Here is a 17621-nt window from a genome sequence, read left to right as displayed (position 1 = left end):
AAGTCGACAGCACAGGAAAACGAATTATAATTCAGGGAAAAAGTTATAATCTAGTTGATTTAATTTGTGATATGGTGACGAATCGTAAAGGACTTTTATCCTTTGACGATAATCTATACACCTTTCTGTGTGCAATAAACTTCCCCAAAAGTCTTATTGGCAATAAGCAAATTCTAAAGAAAATAAGAGAATATAGTCCGCCAACAACAACATTTAAAAAAGAAGAAGATTCAATATTTGAAGATACTATCAGCAGCAGCAATGATTTTACAACACCTGTTGCTGCTAGTCAAAAGAGAAGACGAATTGATTCGCCCGCCAGTGGGCAAAAAGGGAGTGGACATTACACTACGTGTCTACGCTCAAAATGGATGAAGTTTTGAAAGGTGTCTATGAAAATATTGGTTAAGTGGGAAGTTAAAGTTCCCCAAAAACGCTTTCCAAAGCGGTCCCAGGCACCACTACCGCATTGACAAATGCAAAAGAGTATCTAGAAAATGAATCGAGTTACACACTACATCGGGATCACAGGCTTCGCAGTAAACAATATCGTCAAACTAAAGCCTTTTTCCCTCTGCATATAATGCAAACGGATCTTTTAACTTTTGACGCACTTCAACGGCGTCACAGTGCCCCCTACAAATCTATTCGGGTGACAATTAGTGCCTTTAGTCGCTATGCATATGCCATTCCGCTACGGTCAAAGAGAGGTGACGAAGTTGCTAGGGGCATTGAAAGTATTCTCGAACAGGATTCATATAGAAAAATTCAATCGGATCGTGGTAGTGAATTTGTTAATCCACATGTGCAAAAGGTTCTTTTGAAATATAATACAACACTTTATCATAGTCACAGCCCGATAAAGGCTGCATTGGCTGAACTATTAATAATCCCGATTCGTCTATTAATTTAAATATATTGAACATTGAAAAATACACCGGCTTTTATTCATTATTTAGATAAAATCATGTTGATTTATAATCAACGACCTCATCGATCTCTGTCCAACTCAAGCCCTCGGGATGTTCACTACAATGAAAATACATTTGATGCTTTTCTAAAGCAATACTCCAATGGTGAAAAAGAGAAAAAAAGAAGAAATTCAATGTTGGTGATACTGTTCTAATTCATAGAACCGCCAATATTTTTGAAAAGGGTAATTATTTATGGAGCACCGAACTTTTCCAAGTGTCTAAAATCCTGGACACCGAGCTCATAACTTATCGATTGCGAGATACCAAAGATGATGAGATTCTCAGCGGTTTAAATAAAAATATGAAAATAAAAATTAGACCCTATGATTGGCCGCCACCACCAGGTGATCAAGAACAAATTCAAAAAATCAATTGGTTGGATTATCCATATATTGAATTACCTTACGAGGAACTCACGTGTATGAATGATTTATATCGTTCTATTAATAAAAGAACTTCCGCTCGTAAAAAAAGGAGCTTTTCATTTCAACTATTCAAAGGAGGAGGGCAAGATCTACATTAGTTCACTTATTGCCAGTGAAAAGGTTATTCTCAATGATAATCTAAAGGATGTTCTTGGTTTTAAGCTCAATATAATCAATGGCAAAAGTGCCAGAAACACTAATTTCATTTTTGCTGACTATCCACCAGCCTTCTCCACAGACACTTGTATATTTCTCTATGCTTCCTTTGTGGAAACGTCTCGAGTTGGTAATTCAAATGTTCCCCTCCTACGTGTTCTTGAACGAAAAACCAATCAAGAACATATTCATCACTACAATATAAAGCATCTTCAGTATATTCCCGTAAACACTTCCTATTTGGAACTCTGTCAGTTAACACTAAGAACCGAATTGGGTGATCCAATAGCAATTTCCAAAGGTTTGGCTGTGATTACATGTCATTTTCGACCCATCGTTCAACAGCAAGATGTCTAATAAAAAAGTGGTATTCACTTGTCCTGATATTGACTGCTATGTTAATACTCTTGGCCCAAGACAACAGGGTAATGGAATGGACTATTACAAAGGTCGCTCGTCAATGTCTGGCTACAGTCTTGGAAGTTGGTTTGCTAAGCTGTTTCGATCTTCACTACCACTGGCTAGAAAATATCTTGTAGCGGCTCAACAGATTTTGCATCCTCTACACTATATGATTGGGGCTCTGGCAATGATTTTAAAAAAAGTGCTTCGTAAAATCTTAGGTCCAGTGCGCGAACCCTTGGCGAGAGATTAAAACAGGATGGTAAAGGTTTAAAAAGGTCAAGAAACACCGCATCACTCATCAGTCTCCGCTCAGGTCGGAAACGTAAGACATCCCTTTTGTCAAAGAAAAGAAGGAAAAAGCCGATACGTAGTGTAACCAGAAGTCCCAGGAAGAATAAAAGTGTCAGATCGAAACTAGATTTCTTCTCCTAAAATGTCCTACCTACCGCATAAGGATTCCCAACCTTCGATCACCGCCTCATTGAATCTATTCAATGCCGAAAATGTTGATGTGAGTGTCAAGCACGGATACTATGAACAATTTTATCCACAACAACCCCTCTCCGATAATATCCGCTTTCAAATTTATTTCAATGAAGACTACTTTATGGACATGTCTTCAACATTAATAGATTTGCAAATGAAAGTCCGGAAATCCTATAATACATTGCCAATTTGGGGCGATGGAATGTCCTATGAAAATTGTATATTACATAATTTATTTCGTCAAATTAGTGTCTACATCAATGGCACACTGGTGAGCACAAGCAACAATCTCTCAAATTATATAAGCTATATCCAATTCATGCTGATGACACCCAAGTCCTACAAGTAATTGAGAGGCACCTCCAATGGATATGAATATATTACTAATACTGATAGTACAGATGCACTTAAAAATGCTACAACTAGTGACTTACATCTAGTTGGAAAAATATATCATGAAATATTTAATATACCCCAATGGATACCGCCCAATGTTCAAGTGGATATAAAACTGACGCTTTTACCCTCCAATTTTATATTGAGAAAGGAATTTGCTGCCAATCCCGATGTAAGTCTCTCTCTAACTACGGCAATACTACATGTACGTAAACAGCATGTTATGAGTTCTGTTGCTTTGGCCGTGGAAAAACTGAGAGCCAATGGCAACAACATTAAACTACTTGTTCCTCATACAATTACCAATCAGCGTCATATTGCCATGGAGTCACGCACCTTCACCAATTCATCCTTTATCAATGGTGAAATTCCCTCGAAATTGGCTTTTGCATTTGTAAAAAGCGCCAGTGCAATTGGATCATGGACTGAATGCCCACATAAATTCGAGATGTTTGGACTTTCATCTCTTGTGTGCAAAGTAAACGGCATCCCACTCTACAATCTATCTTTTGATAAATCCTATAGAACATTGTATGAGTTGACCATGCAAACCCTAGATCATGACTCTCAACTATTTGAAAATGGTATAACCGAAGATATGTTTGCTAAAACACATGGTATTATTGTACTGGATTTGTCGGGTACACAGGATATGAGTATAGTACGTACAGGGAGTGTGCGTTTAGAGTGTACATTTACCGACACAGTGGCTGAGAGTAGTGTACTACTCTCACTAAATCAATATGAAACCTATTGGGAAATCACTCCCGAAGGCAGTGTTCTACTAGACGTGGTGCCATGAACACCAATCAAATAATCACTGTATTTAATATGAACCTCTACATGTCCCAGTACAAATCCTAGTGTCTGCCCTCGGACTTTCTTGAGAAAATTCAACATGTCAACAATACCTTGATTATTGTTAATAGCAGTCCGTCGACTGTGCTGACGGGTCATTGGCTGTGTATCTTTCAAACAATGAACACGATTGAATTTTTTGATCCTCTTGGTCTACCCTATACATTCTACACACCTCACATCAGCAACTATATTGAGAGCAGTGGGAAAACTATTATTCAAAATCGAAAGAGGGTGCAGGATCTAACGACTAAAAGCTGCGGCTTCCATTCACTACTATATTTTGTGTTCCGATGTCGCGGCTATACTTACAAGCAGTTTCTCCACATTTATGTTGACAATCCTCGTCTGAATGACTTTCTAGTGGAAAGTATCCTCTCAGACCTATATAGTATTGATTTCAGTGCCCTAAGAGTAAAGTGCTTAAAAAATTTTTGTGAATTTGTTTATTAATAAAATGCGTATACATATATACAACAATGTCTTTAAATCTACACTTTAGATTTCTTCATCTTCGATGTATAGGCAACTGTCGTGAACCACTAATGCCGATAAATCATTTGGATTCACTGTATATCGATCCTGATTGACTGCAAAGTCAGGGTTACATTTTCTACAGTACAATATAACTTCACTCTTGTCATATCTCTTTGTATAGTCAATGATACTATTTGCATTCATATTATGAAATTCAAGAGTTTCAATGTGACTATTTGAAGCAATATCACATACAATGTTTTCAAGGGGTGAATCACATTCCGTCACTGCCAAATAAAAATCCCTTGGCTTATAGTCATAGTTGGTGGTGTCGTCACAGCGATGACGTAGAAACCAAATTGTCTTGTTACACCAAAAGTTGAATCGTAGACCAGATTCCTCTTCCCAGAATAATTTAAATCCACGACGATACCAATCTCGTAGAAATAAACTAAACTCACGTTTGGGATTCTTTCCAATCAGAGCGGGGTAAGTATTCTCCCACTGATCACATTTATCATTGTGACAATTGGAGCACAGGTGCCCTCTAGGATGAGAGTCACACACCTCCTCAAGACATGAATTACATACTTTAATTTGTACTGCCTAGCCTCTATGTAATTTACAAGGATTACATAATTTACACTTTTCACTATAGTCATCAATAATTGTACAATTCTCACATTGATTCCAACTGCCAAGAGTGTACATGCACAATGGACATATATAGAACATTTTTCGGTTTCCGATGTCAACTCACTCACAGCTAAAACGAAACTGATCCTCTTCGTTCGATAAATTCAACGAGATGGAAATGGTGGGAGAGAGGAGTAGCTCTGTGACGTTACCTCTTTCGAATGATGGGGGGAGCCATCTACATTGAATCCATTGGCAATGTTTTCAAAAGTATGTCCACAATATGATTCTGCTTTGTTCCAATTAATATATCAATAAATTGACTATAAGCAATTGAATCACATCGTAAAAGTTTCATACAATAGTCCAATGGGGGAGAATCACTCCTCATTACATTGTCAAGTGTTCCCCGACAAGAGAATATCCTCCGTTTAAGAGATAACTCGAGAAAATCATCATCCAAAATCAAATTTTTTTCCATAAACACTAGATTTGATCTAATTCTCTCTTTCTCAAATTTATTCATTTTTCGGTCCTTTCACTCTGACTGCTGACTCTAGACTGACCCTGATTCGTTAGCCCTAACCAGAAAAGAAAGAGAACATTTTCGATTTCGAAATAATTTTATTGAATATTTACAACAACAACAACAACATCAATAATACAGAGCATGTACAATCAGCGATACTGTTTATTGTCTTCAATATGTTTCACCAATGCACTTAAAGCACATTGAAGTCTATTCACATGTGCTATATCAACTTTAGCGGCGAAACATAATTGATCCTCCATTTTAAATTTGCTCAAGGATATCACATATCTTATACATCACATATAAGATATCACATATCCCATTCCAGACAAAGCCGTGATCCTTTCGTGATTTCCACCGCAATGTTTGGTGCTCTTGTACTATTATCATCAACTCCACTATCAACTTCTAATAGGGTAAACATTCCACTCGTCATCATCAACACACACACAAATATACATCCAAATGAGTAAAGTCAAACTGTTCTTCTTCTTCTCACTCCTTTGAATTCTATACACATACTATTAAACCTCTACAAAAAATCCCTTCTATATATTCCCTCCACCGATATTTTTTAACCGACTCGCTGATTGGCTGAGAAGGAGTATGTATCCAACTCGCTGATTGGCTGAGAAGGAAACACGTGATTTAACTGTTTCCGGGAAAGTCATAACATTTGGGCGAGAGCAACAACAACAAATACTATTTCTGGACACCATGACATTCGCCTCGAGCATGTACATGACCAAAACAACAACAAATACTATTTCTGGATCATAACATTCGCTGTGAGCGTGCACTTACAACAACAACAAATACTATTTCTGGACACCATGACATTCACGATCGATTACGCAATCAATTTCTTGGAAATTAACTTCCCCCTTGAGTCCTAGATCAATAACATTGTTCCCGTTAGAATTCAATGCGCATGTGCAACCTTCGCCCCGGAGCTATTACACATAGAAACAACAAATAAATCGATCTTGGAAAAAGAGGTCATTGAGCGATTACGTAATATTTCTCCCTAGGGACTCTATGAGCATATCGTTTCATAATTCCCCACGCTCGTGAATCAATAATTCCCCCATCGATTATGTAAATCACTCCTCATGCCATTACACGTGGCCAAACAACAACAACAGATCGATTGACCTTGACTCCCATTAGAATCGATCGATAATCCTTGAATAAATTATGTCCCGTCAGCATTAAACTAAATTGTAGATGGCAGCAGAGGTGTTCGTTCTGTACCTTTAGGGTCACTTCTACTCAGACATAGTCAACAAAGTACCAGTGGCCTGTCCGTCAGTCAGGTTTGGATATAAATCCAAGCGGAATTTCGCAAACTGACACGAATGATAGTTTCCACTTTCCACTAGTTTCCAGTTTCCACTAGTTTCCCGCAAACTACAGAAAAAGGAAAGAATATGTTCCTTTGTGTTCATCTGTGTGTGTATATATACTTTTTGCGTCCTTTTCTGCCTCTTCATGAAGACATTTTTTTGTACGATAAGATCAAACAGTTCGTGATAACAAACTATAAGCAAGGAGCGACTGGCCCAATAGTAACCGAAACTCTAAAAAACAGAATTTTCATAACAATAGATAGATAAAAGAATTTGCTTTTTTATGCTAATTCCGAATATATAAGATTCATTAAGTTTAATGTTACCCATGAAAAGCTACAAGCCTCGGAAAATTTACTTGATTTTCAAAAAGGGAGGAAAATATCCCCCAAAAGTTAAGGAATCTTATTGAAAATTGTACCATCAGACGAAGCGTATCAGAGAACCTACTATAGAGTTTTCAGGCTCCCATCTACAAGATGTGGGGTTTTATATTTTTACCAGGATAAAAATCACGGATGTGTGTTTATTTCTTTTTCGCTTTTTTTTATTGTTCTTCCTAGGGGTGATCGTACCAAACTAATGGTCCTAAGATATTGGGAGAGGGCTCATTTAGACGGAAATTAAAAATTTTAGTACCCTTTTCAAGTGACCACAAAAATTCGTGGGCAACTAGCCTCCCTCCCAAGCTCTTTTTTGCCCGAAGTCGTCCCATCAAAATTTTGATATACCCATTTTGTTCAGAATAGTTGAAAGGTACAATAATTATGTTTTTGGGGATGACATGACCACCCACAGCCGCCACAGGAAGGGCCGCAAGCAAGGACGTATCCAGGGGGTTGGAGGTTTTGAACCTCCCCCCGATATTTTTCAGGGGGGATTCTCTGGGGATGAATTTTCTAAGGGGAGAGTTTAACATTGGGATAGAAGTTTCCAAGGGTGAACTTACCAGGAAAAATTTTAAAAGAGGGGAATTTGCCAAACTTCATATACGAAATTCGTTTTATTTGTCTTATTTTCTCGTTTACGACCCATTTTACATGCGGGAATATTCTGGGGTATTATCCGAGGGAAATTTTCAGGAGAGTTGCAGTTCTCTTGGGGGATTTTTACGGAGGGGGGATTTCCCGCGGTAGAAATTCTCCATAGGGTATTATCACCAGGAGAAATTCTCCATTGGAGAAAAATCTTCCATTGGGAGTGGATTTCCGGAAAAGTTTTTCCACACAGGTGGAATTCCGCCGAGACCTGAAATATGATCAGAAATTAAATAAAAAACAACTTTTTTTCAAATGAAAGTATGCAAAGGAGTTTTTTTTAATGCAGAATCGTCCGCAAGAAAGTTTCTAGGGGGAATTCGCGGCGAGGGTGGATTTGTCCTGGGATGATTTCCCGGAAGGAAGGATTTTATGTGGGGAACTTTCTATGAAAAAAATTTGTCGCATGGGGGAGGGATGAATTTTCTGTGGAGGGGGAGGTAGATTTCCTGGGATTATATGAAAATCAATTAGAAATTAAATAAGAAAATACGGAGCAATATCAAAACTAAAAAGGAACAGAAATTATTCCGTATATGAGGGCGACTGTCCCCTGCTCTATACCCCGCACTTTATGCTTAAGTTTAACATTTGCCCCTTTTTTAAGAACGATTCCTGAAACACAAGGGGCGTCTAATTAGAATCAAAAACTTTTTAAAAGTACTAAGAAACTTTAGCACGAAGAGAGGGATATTGAGGAGGGGAAAGCCCTCTAAAATATATAATAATTTTTGTAAGATTTTAAGTTTTAATGTTGCTCCCTACTTTCAGTAGAAAAAACGTGTTTTTTTTATTTACTGACAATTATGGAACCAGATGAATAGCAAAATGTGAAACCGTAAGTGTACTGCACCGAAATGTAAATAAACCACAGGTGGCCACGAGCAACAAAGTTGAGGAACAAAATTTGGTTCTGGCAAAATTAAAAACATGCCTACACAATCTCCATGTACCAGGAGTTGAATTATGAAATCCAATTTTAGCAGGTATGCCAATCGAACTGAATTCCTTTGAATTTATTTCAAAAATCCATTCACAAGTAAAAATCCATTCACAAGTTCAAAATGACGGGGAAATATACAAAAAGGATTGGTATATATACCAATCATATCCAGTCGGATATCAAAAGGACGTATCTTCATAATTGTAAATTTTCAGGATAACAGAAAAAACTGACAGCTTTTTTTATTTCCCCTCCAACAACCATAACATGGATTGATATGTATTGATTTTACGTACCGATCCTTTTTTGTTTTAAAGTTATCGGAGAGGAAATAAAAAAGGTTGTGGGTTTTTATCTTTGCTCTTTTGAAAATTTACAATTATGGAGATACCTCCTTTTGATACCCGACTGACGATATATAGATTTAACTATTCTCCATAATTTGGAATATATCTGCATACAAGGCGTATAGGGAGAGATCCTCTCAAGATCAGCTGAAACAAGCCCTCTCAAGCAAAACTGAAAACTTTGACCTGATAACACAATTTTAGTGTCTTTTACTCCATTGACAATCATTTTCTGATACTCTCCCTCCGGGTTAGGACCAGATTTACCAAGGGGCCAAGAAGGACAATGGTAAAGGGGCCCACTGAAGCAACTCTGTTCTGGTTTATACATGCATTTATAGAACAGGCCATTAACATATTATGAATTAGTTATAAATTAAGTGTACTTACTCTCTCTCATGAGCCAATGAACTAGCGTTTTTATCAAATATTCTTCAATATATACAGCAACTAATGCACCCACGAGTTTTTGCTCACCTTCAAAGAAACCTAGCATAGTAAATAAACTGCTAAACAAGAAGAGCGCTAATCAGTGTAAATATTTATACGCAAAACCTGTCAAAACCTAAAATACAGAATAATTTGCATAACAAGTATTGTAAAGATAGTATATTTCAAAGTCTATAAACCCTCAAAATGTAATAAAATTTTATTTAAAACTGATTACTAATGAGTCATTATGGGGTGTAAAATAGACACATACAATATTCGAAGCTTAAATTTATCTACGATATTGTGGGAAAAAACTAGAAGTGAGCCTCGAACTGGAGGATTTAGATCCACCCACTTGGGCGTAACTTGGGTTTTAAGTTGAGGTGGGGGGGGATACAAAGAATGTGATGACAAAATTGTCCAGTGTGTCGACAAATGCTGCCACATAAGCCAAAATTAAACTAATAATATAAGCTAAATTCTAAGGTGTCGGCACCCCTTAGCTACGCCCTGGCTCCACCTTTCTTGCATGGTCGTAACTTATTATGTCACTTGATTTTTCTGTGTTCCAAGCCCCATCTTCCTCTAGAAATAAACGTAACTACCTGCTAGGTATTGTTTGAACTCGTAATTTGTATTTAAAGCCAAGGCACTTATCGGGCCCGTGCGTTTGCGGGCCATGGGGGTTTCATAGTTGCTCCCCTATAAGCAACTTAGTACAGAGCAAGACCTAGCCCACAGCAGCCAAAAAAATAAAACGACCGTTTAAAAAAGCGAAAAAAAAACTATCAAATGAGAGAATATTGTCGTTTAATGATGATTCAGGAATGTTAACTATTGCTTTGATTCGTCTTAATTTTCTATCAATATCTTTCAAAACCCATTTAAAACGCCTCAGAATTGAAGTGGAAAGTTCACCGTTGGCATCGCCATGGTAGAAAAACCCTTTTCCGGAGGTTTTCAGGAACTTGTAATGCTAATGAATACGTGCTATTTATAATCTCGAGAACATTAAGTTATCGAATCGATTGAAAGTTCAAATAAATTTCATGTTGGCCAGCGTTTGCTGGTCATCAGAGTTTCATGGTCGCTCCCCTAGGGGCAACCTAGTAAAGACAGAAATCCAGCCATAGTAGCCTGAAATTTAAAAACTCATTTACGAAAACTGTCTAGTGAGAAAATATTGCCGTTTAATGCTAATGTAGAAATGGTGAGAACTCTCCCAAAACTTCTCTTAGGCTATGCAAAGGTACACTGAAACGTTAGGCTATTGAAACGTTGTTGAAGCTACCGCTGCAACCAAGACGATATTTCTTTAAAGAAAGAGTAGTTTACGGATTGACAGGGGCGTCATTTGGAGGGGGCAAGGGGGGCGCAGTTGCCCCCATCCTAATAATTTGAAAAAATATTATACAGCCCATGCCCCTTGACTATCCGGATATGAACCCCTCTTTCCCCCCCCCCCCCCCCAATAAAATGCTGGAGATTTGCCACTGCGGGATTGGTTCTGTAAGCCTTGTGAAAGATACCTTCGGGATTGAACCGAACGTTACACACAGGAAAAAGTCTTTGGCTTTTTCTTGGCAAGAGCTAGTAAAAGATGAACTATGTTGTCATCGCTGTTACCCAAAGCATCCTTTAAGGTATATCATCATCTTACCAACGAACATTCAGTTTTTTGTAAAAAAAAATATTTTATTTAAAATTTTGCTTTTTGTTTTAATTATAAAAGACACTATATGTAACAGTTTCCTTTTATATGAGAAATTATACTACTCTCTATGATGTTCCAAAGCCCCGCTAGCTGCAGAAAAGACGAAAACGAAAAAAAATGCGTCCCAAGTAAAAAAAAAGTAATTTCCCTTGTTGTTCAACCCAAGGGACTGCAAGTTTCCTGCATAGGGTTTTCGGCCAAGGCAATTCTAATGGTGTACTTTGTGTTTTGATCTGAGTGATAGATCTTATAAAAATAAGAGGAAAGTAAAGAAAGTGCGTAAAGAATTAAAATGTGAATTAAGGAGGTGTGAAGTAGAACCCATGGATAAGATTTCTGGAAGATGAAGTCAGATCTGGAAAATACAGCCAGAGGGTATAATATTAAAATATTGTACAGTCGTGTTAATAAATTGAGAGGGAATACTCAATCTGGACTTATCTCAGCCAAAAACAGGAATGGGGACATAATAAGTGATAAGAAATGAGTTAAAGAGAGATGGGCAGAACATTTTGAGACTGTGGGAAACCGAGATAGAGGTACCGGAAAGATACAGAAATGAATGAACAAGTTTTGTGTCACTATGTATGTGTCAAGACCCCAAGTGCTGATATTGTGGCAAATATGTTTTTTTTAATATGGTGCTTATGAAGTTAGAGATAAGTTTCTGAAGATTATGAATATGCTTTTTAAAAAGGAAAAATACATAGCGATTTTAGGAAAACTCTAATTAAATCCGTCTATAAGAAAGATGATTAGATAAGCAGAAAACATGTACTGTTAGAAGACAAGCAACAACGAGTATCACGACAAATCACAAGTGAAAATGAATCACAAAAAAAATTCGGTTAGAACACAACCGAAATCGAGCATGAGTTTAAAATTTAGTAAAGTAGAAGATGGATGGAATGACTTTAGGAAAATAGCTTGTGAAGTTGCCGATGATGTCTTAGGGAAGAATGGTAGAAACGCAACTAGGAATATTAGTTAAAAGGCTTTATGTTTAATAGAGAGGAGAAGGAGGTTATAAAACAATTATTTGACTGATAGATCTTACCTAAAAGCTTTCACAAGGCTTACAGAACCAATTCGCAAGCTAGTTCATCTTTAAAGAAATTACTTTAAAAACTTTTTCCTCATAATATGTTTTTCAAAGAAAAGTAAAGAGCTCCATTAAACCAAAAATGAGCAAAAATAAAGTCAAATAATCTTCCAAGCGTAAAACTACCACAAGTCACCATCAATAAATAAATAAAACCCAAAACAAACAGAAATTACAACAAATAACCGAGTCAAGCTAAAACGAGCAGAAACTGATATGAGTAGGGATGTACAACTCCCATGCCTTCTCAAGACCAGAACATAATTTGCATTTGCATTTTACTGATATATATATATATATATATATATATATATATATATATATATATATATATATATATATATATATATATATATATATATATATATATATATATATATATATATATATATATATATATATATATATATATATATATATATATATATATATATATATATATATATATATATATATATATATATATATATATATATATATATATATATATATATATATATATATATATATATATATATATATATATATATATATATATATATATATATATATATATATATATATATATATATATATATATATATATATATATATATATATATATATATATATATATATATATATATATATATATATATATATATATATATATATATATATATATGCTGATATTTATTCTTTAAAGTCTTAATAATTTTTTATTTACTAATGTCAAAAAAGTGGAAACATTTAAAATGTATTTGTTTTCATTAAAGTGCTAATTATGTCCTGGTCTTGAGCTGCCATGCGGGTTGTCAGCCATAATAATGTTAATTTCTGCTCGTTTTGAGTTTGACGCGGTTATTTATTGTAATTTCTTTTCGTTTTGGGTTTCATTTATTTATTGATGGTGACTCGGGGTAGTTTTACGCTTAGAAGGTTAATTGAATTTATTTCTGCTCATTTTCGGTTTGACGCAAATCTTTACTTTTCTTTGAAAAACTTATTTTGGAGAAACAGTTTTTTAAATTATTTCTTTTCGATTTCTTATTGACATAGTCTTTTTCAAGGGAAAAAAATAATATCTTACATCTTTTTGGTTTTTTCTATAAGAATCTATAGTTTGGCTTAGTATTTGTATAGCGGAAAAACTATTTCAACAATTTTTAACCCTGACACTAATAGTATTGTTTAATTTAGTTTTATTGTCCTCAAGTTGACCTAAAAAATGAAACTTAATACCATTCCAAAAATTCGGGGACGTGGGAGGGGGGCTAATTGCCCTACGATCACTTTTGATTCTTTAAAAGGGCACTAGAACTTCTGATTTCCAATAAATGAGTCCCCTCCAAAGTTTTTACGACCATCCCGTTTATAAAAACCTTGTATGTTAATAATAGACAACTAGTGTAGCTTATAGCCCTTGCCTTGAGGGGTGTGTGGGGATGTTGTATTAGTAGTACTTGCAATAGTTGTAGCAACTGTATTAATAGCGGGTAGATGTTGCCTTTTGGTCAGTTGAACATCCAACTCATGATGCCCCTGAAGTTTCATCTTGATTCACTAAGCCGTTCTAAAAATACTGCTGAAACGCCTGTATCAGCAATCTGTATGCACAGAGTATGTTTTGATTTAGTTCAATTTTACCCTCAAACTTTCCTCAGATCTTCATTTCAATATCTTCAGCCTTGATAGTACTCACTACAGAAGCAGTAGTTTTAGTTAGTGGTAGTAGTCGTAGGTAGTGTAGCATGCAAATACTGCCTTTTTGATTAATTGATTATCTCCCTTATCCTGAAGGTTCCAAATTAATATACTCTGTCATTCTTGAGTTGCGCCCTTTTGACAACCCGTGTACACATAACGTGTGTTCATTTAGTTCAACACCCCCCCCCCCCGACAATTTCTGAAAGGCTCACTTGAATGCCCTTCGTCTCTGTGGCAAGTAAAGATCAAACATGCACACCTTTCTCATTAATATATATACTATATGTAAACAATGAACGAAATGTATAACTTACAGCCCTTGCCCTGAAGGCTGTGGGGGTTGACATTCCTAAAGTCATAATTACTGGACCTTTCAACAATTCTGAAGAAAACAGATGTCTCAAATTTTGATTGGATGATTGTTTTGGGAAATTATGGGCGTGGGCGGGGGGGGGGGCTGGTTGCCCTCCAATCACTTTTTACTCTTAAAAGGGCACAATAACTTCGAATTTCCAATCAAATGAGCCCCATTCGAAGCTTATACGACCATCTATTCTATAAAAACCTCATTTGCCCGCATAACTTACAACTCTTGCCCCAGGACTCTGGGGGTATGTGTCAACTCTGGAGGCATAGTTATATGTTCTGTGAACTATTTTAAACAAAATGCCTTACCACGATTTCGATCAGATGCGTTTGGGTAAAAAAAGGTATCAGGAGGGGGAGTAGTTACCCTCCATCACCTTTGACTCTTAAAAAGGGCACTAAAACCCCTGATTTCTAATCGAATGAAATCAACTCTAAACTCTGAAGTTTATAATATAAACTGTGAAGTTTATAAGACCCCCTTCTTTCATAAAACCTTATAAGTTAATAATGGTAAACTAGTATAACTTATAACCATTGCCAGAGGGCTATGGGGGGATTATCATCCCTAAAGACATAATTACTGGATCTTTCAAATATGCTGAACGAAATGGCTATATCGAAATTTTGATTGGATGTGTTTAGGGAAATGATTGCACTCTTTTGATTTATTATAATTTTAAGAGTAAAAGTTGTAACAGTAGTAGCCCTGAAAGTTTCAATTTAATACCCCCAGTGGTTCTTTGGATATTGCCGAGATGTTTTATTGGCAATCAACATACAAGCAATGGCATTTAATGTAGTTTTGAAGCATCATTTAATTTTAAAGAATAATGGGCGAATTTCATAACTGTGCTGGGGGGGGGGGGGTTGACACATCTAGTCTCTAGAGACATAGTTACTGAACCGTTCAAACATGCTGAAGAAAATGGCTGCCTTAGATTTTTGATTGGAAGTGTTTGGAAAATGATGGATTAAGGAGAAGGGCTGCTTTCCCTCCAATCACTTTTGACTCGTAAAAAAGGTATTAGAACTTTTAATTTGCAATCAAATTAGCTCCTTTAAAAGTATCAATGATATTACCCGCTATGATAGAGCAGGGCTGCCTATGATATTGCGTACATGCCCCTTTTGAAAACCGGCAGGCATATCGTCTTTTTGTTTAGCTGAAACTCCCCCTAAATGTTTTCTAAAAGTTTCACCTTAATACCCTTAGTGTCGTTAGTTACGGTAACCGTAGAGGTAGCATTAAAAGTACATAGTGTCTTCTGGCTAGTTCAAAATCCTCACAATTTACCTTTATAATTTTCTGAAAGTTCCAAATTAATATACTTAGTCATTCGTGAGTTATGCCAATTTGACAACCCGTGTGCACACAACGTGTATTGATTCAGTTCAATTTGATTCTCCCCTCAATGTTCTCTGAAAGAACCACCTGAATGCCTTTCGTGTTTTTGTAAAGTAAAGGTCAAACATGCCCACCTTTCTCAATAACATACACTGTATGCGAACGATGGACAAATTGCCTAACTTACAGCACTGCCCTGAGGACTGTGGGAAAGTTGCCCCCCAAAGACACAATTACTGGACCTTGCAACAATTCTGAACAAAATTGCTCTCCTAGATTTTTGATTGGATGTATTTTGGAAATTGATGAGCGTGGGGGGGGGCTTGTTTCCCTCTAACACTGTATAATGTAGCGTCTTCTTTTTCTAAATATGATACACATTTCATACCATGCATAGTTGCCCTGAGCAAATACGTCACAACCTTAGTTTAGTTGCTAGTGGTCGGACAAAAAAAAAAAAAACAGGTTTTTCCATAGGCTTCTCGTGATGTGTACATGTGTACATCAGAATCGCGCGTGCACGGCACGAAGGCAGAGTATGAATCTTGTGTGGTTTTAAGTGTGTTTCACTTTTTTTTTTTAACGGGGAGTATAGCCTTTGTCGATACTGTATATTCTCTTTAATATGGCTCATTAATATATTGAGCATATTACTACCACTACAACTACCGCTTCTGTAGCGAGAACTCCGAAGGTTGAGGGCATTGAAGTAAACAATTGAGGAACTGTTGAGGGGAAAGCTGAACTAAATCAAAACATACTATGTGCACAATGCATGTCAAAACGGCGTATCAGCAATATCTTTGGAAAAACCTACCGTATCAAGTTGAAAATTCAGGGCAACATGAAGAGGATGTTCAACTGACAAAGCGGCAACAAGGGCATACTGCTATTAATACTGCTGCTACTACTTTAACAACTACTACTAATACAACACTACTACTGATCCTATTACTACCTCTACTACTATGATACTAGTTTGATTAAAGTCAGTTTGTTGCTCCCACATTGTGTACCTGACCCTAACAAAAATCTTGTTGAAATGTGACTCTAGTTTAATGACTTCCAGGCAAAGCTTTGCAACTCAGCCACAATCTTAAATATCAACTGCTTTTTTTCAAACAAATGGCTACATTGTACCTCTTAAACTTAGAACAAAATGTATCTTACCGCCGTCCTGAATATTGTAATCTTGGATGGTGTAAAAACAAGCTCTTTAAGTTCTTTACCATTAACGACTAAACGCTGTCGTTTAAAGCCAATATTAAGCTCATGAAATATTTTATTCTTTAACGTCTTGACGAGGTCACTTGGTTCAGCGTCGAAACGATAAGACTTTCCTGTTAACGTTTTAAGGACAACTTGCATTCCACGTTTTAAACCATATTCTAAATATGAAAATAAAAACATTTCACCCGAGCTCTCAAAATGCATATCAGTGACTGATAGAAGAATCAAAACTTATTATTGAAAGCAACAGAAGTGACTTAAATTTCAATAAACTACCAAATTTCAGAAAGTCTTGCTTTACTATGAATGAAAAACTAACAAAAGGGTTAAGAATATCCCTTCTTTTTTTTTGCAGTTTGCCATCATAAAATAAACACTACACTTGTATGCAAATTACAATAAATATAAATTGCTAAAAACAGGGAGATATTCTTATCCTTATTGGAATCTGTAAGTCCCTGTACCAAGGAACCCTAATGTAAAAAGATAGGCTCAGGGCATGGCCAAGCCTAAATGGGCAAAATGGGGTAAATGTCTGTTAAATAAATCTTAGATGGGCTTAATGAGCCTAAAATTGGCCAATAAACCCGTTTTCTGGTGGGCTTGCAATTTGTGTCTGTCACTCCTCGTGCCAAGAAGATACCAATGCACTATTAAAATTGATTAAGAAAACAATTGGTGCTCAAAAATGAGGGCTGATTTTTTTTTTTTGGACGGCTTGG

General features: G+C 36.2%; 1 protein-coding gene across 1 annotated transcript in view; it reads right to left on the bottom strand.

The window, feature by feature from the left end:
* The window catches only part of LOC148945313 (uncharacterized), a 76917-nt gene extending 59814 nt beyond the window's left edge, over window positions 1–17103 (bottom strand). Inside the window, exon 1 of the mRNA XM_089098998.1 lies at window positions 16840–17103. Coding sequence (XP_088955124.1) covers window positions 16840–17103 — 264 coding nt within the window. The remainder of the gene's footprint in view (window positions 1–16839) is intronic.
* Window positions 17104–17621: the final 518 nt, after the last annotated feature.

Source organism: Artemia sp. Qi Xiang Cuo, chromosome 13 (genome assembly GCF_049724085.1).
Source record: "Artemia sp. Qi Xiang Cuo chromosome 13, ASM4972408v1, whole genome shotgun sequence".
Classification (NCBI taxonomy): Eukaryota; Metazoa; Arthropoda; class Branchiopoda; order Anostraca; family Artemiidae; genus Artemia; species Artemia sp. Qi Xiang Cuo.
The sequence above is the reverse complement of the archived record's forward strand: the minus strand, read 5'-3'. Positions and strand labels throughout refer to the sequence as shown.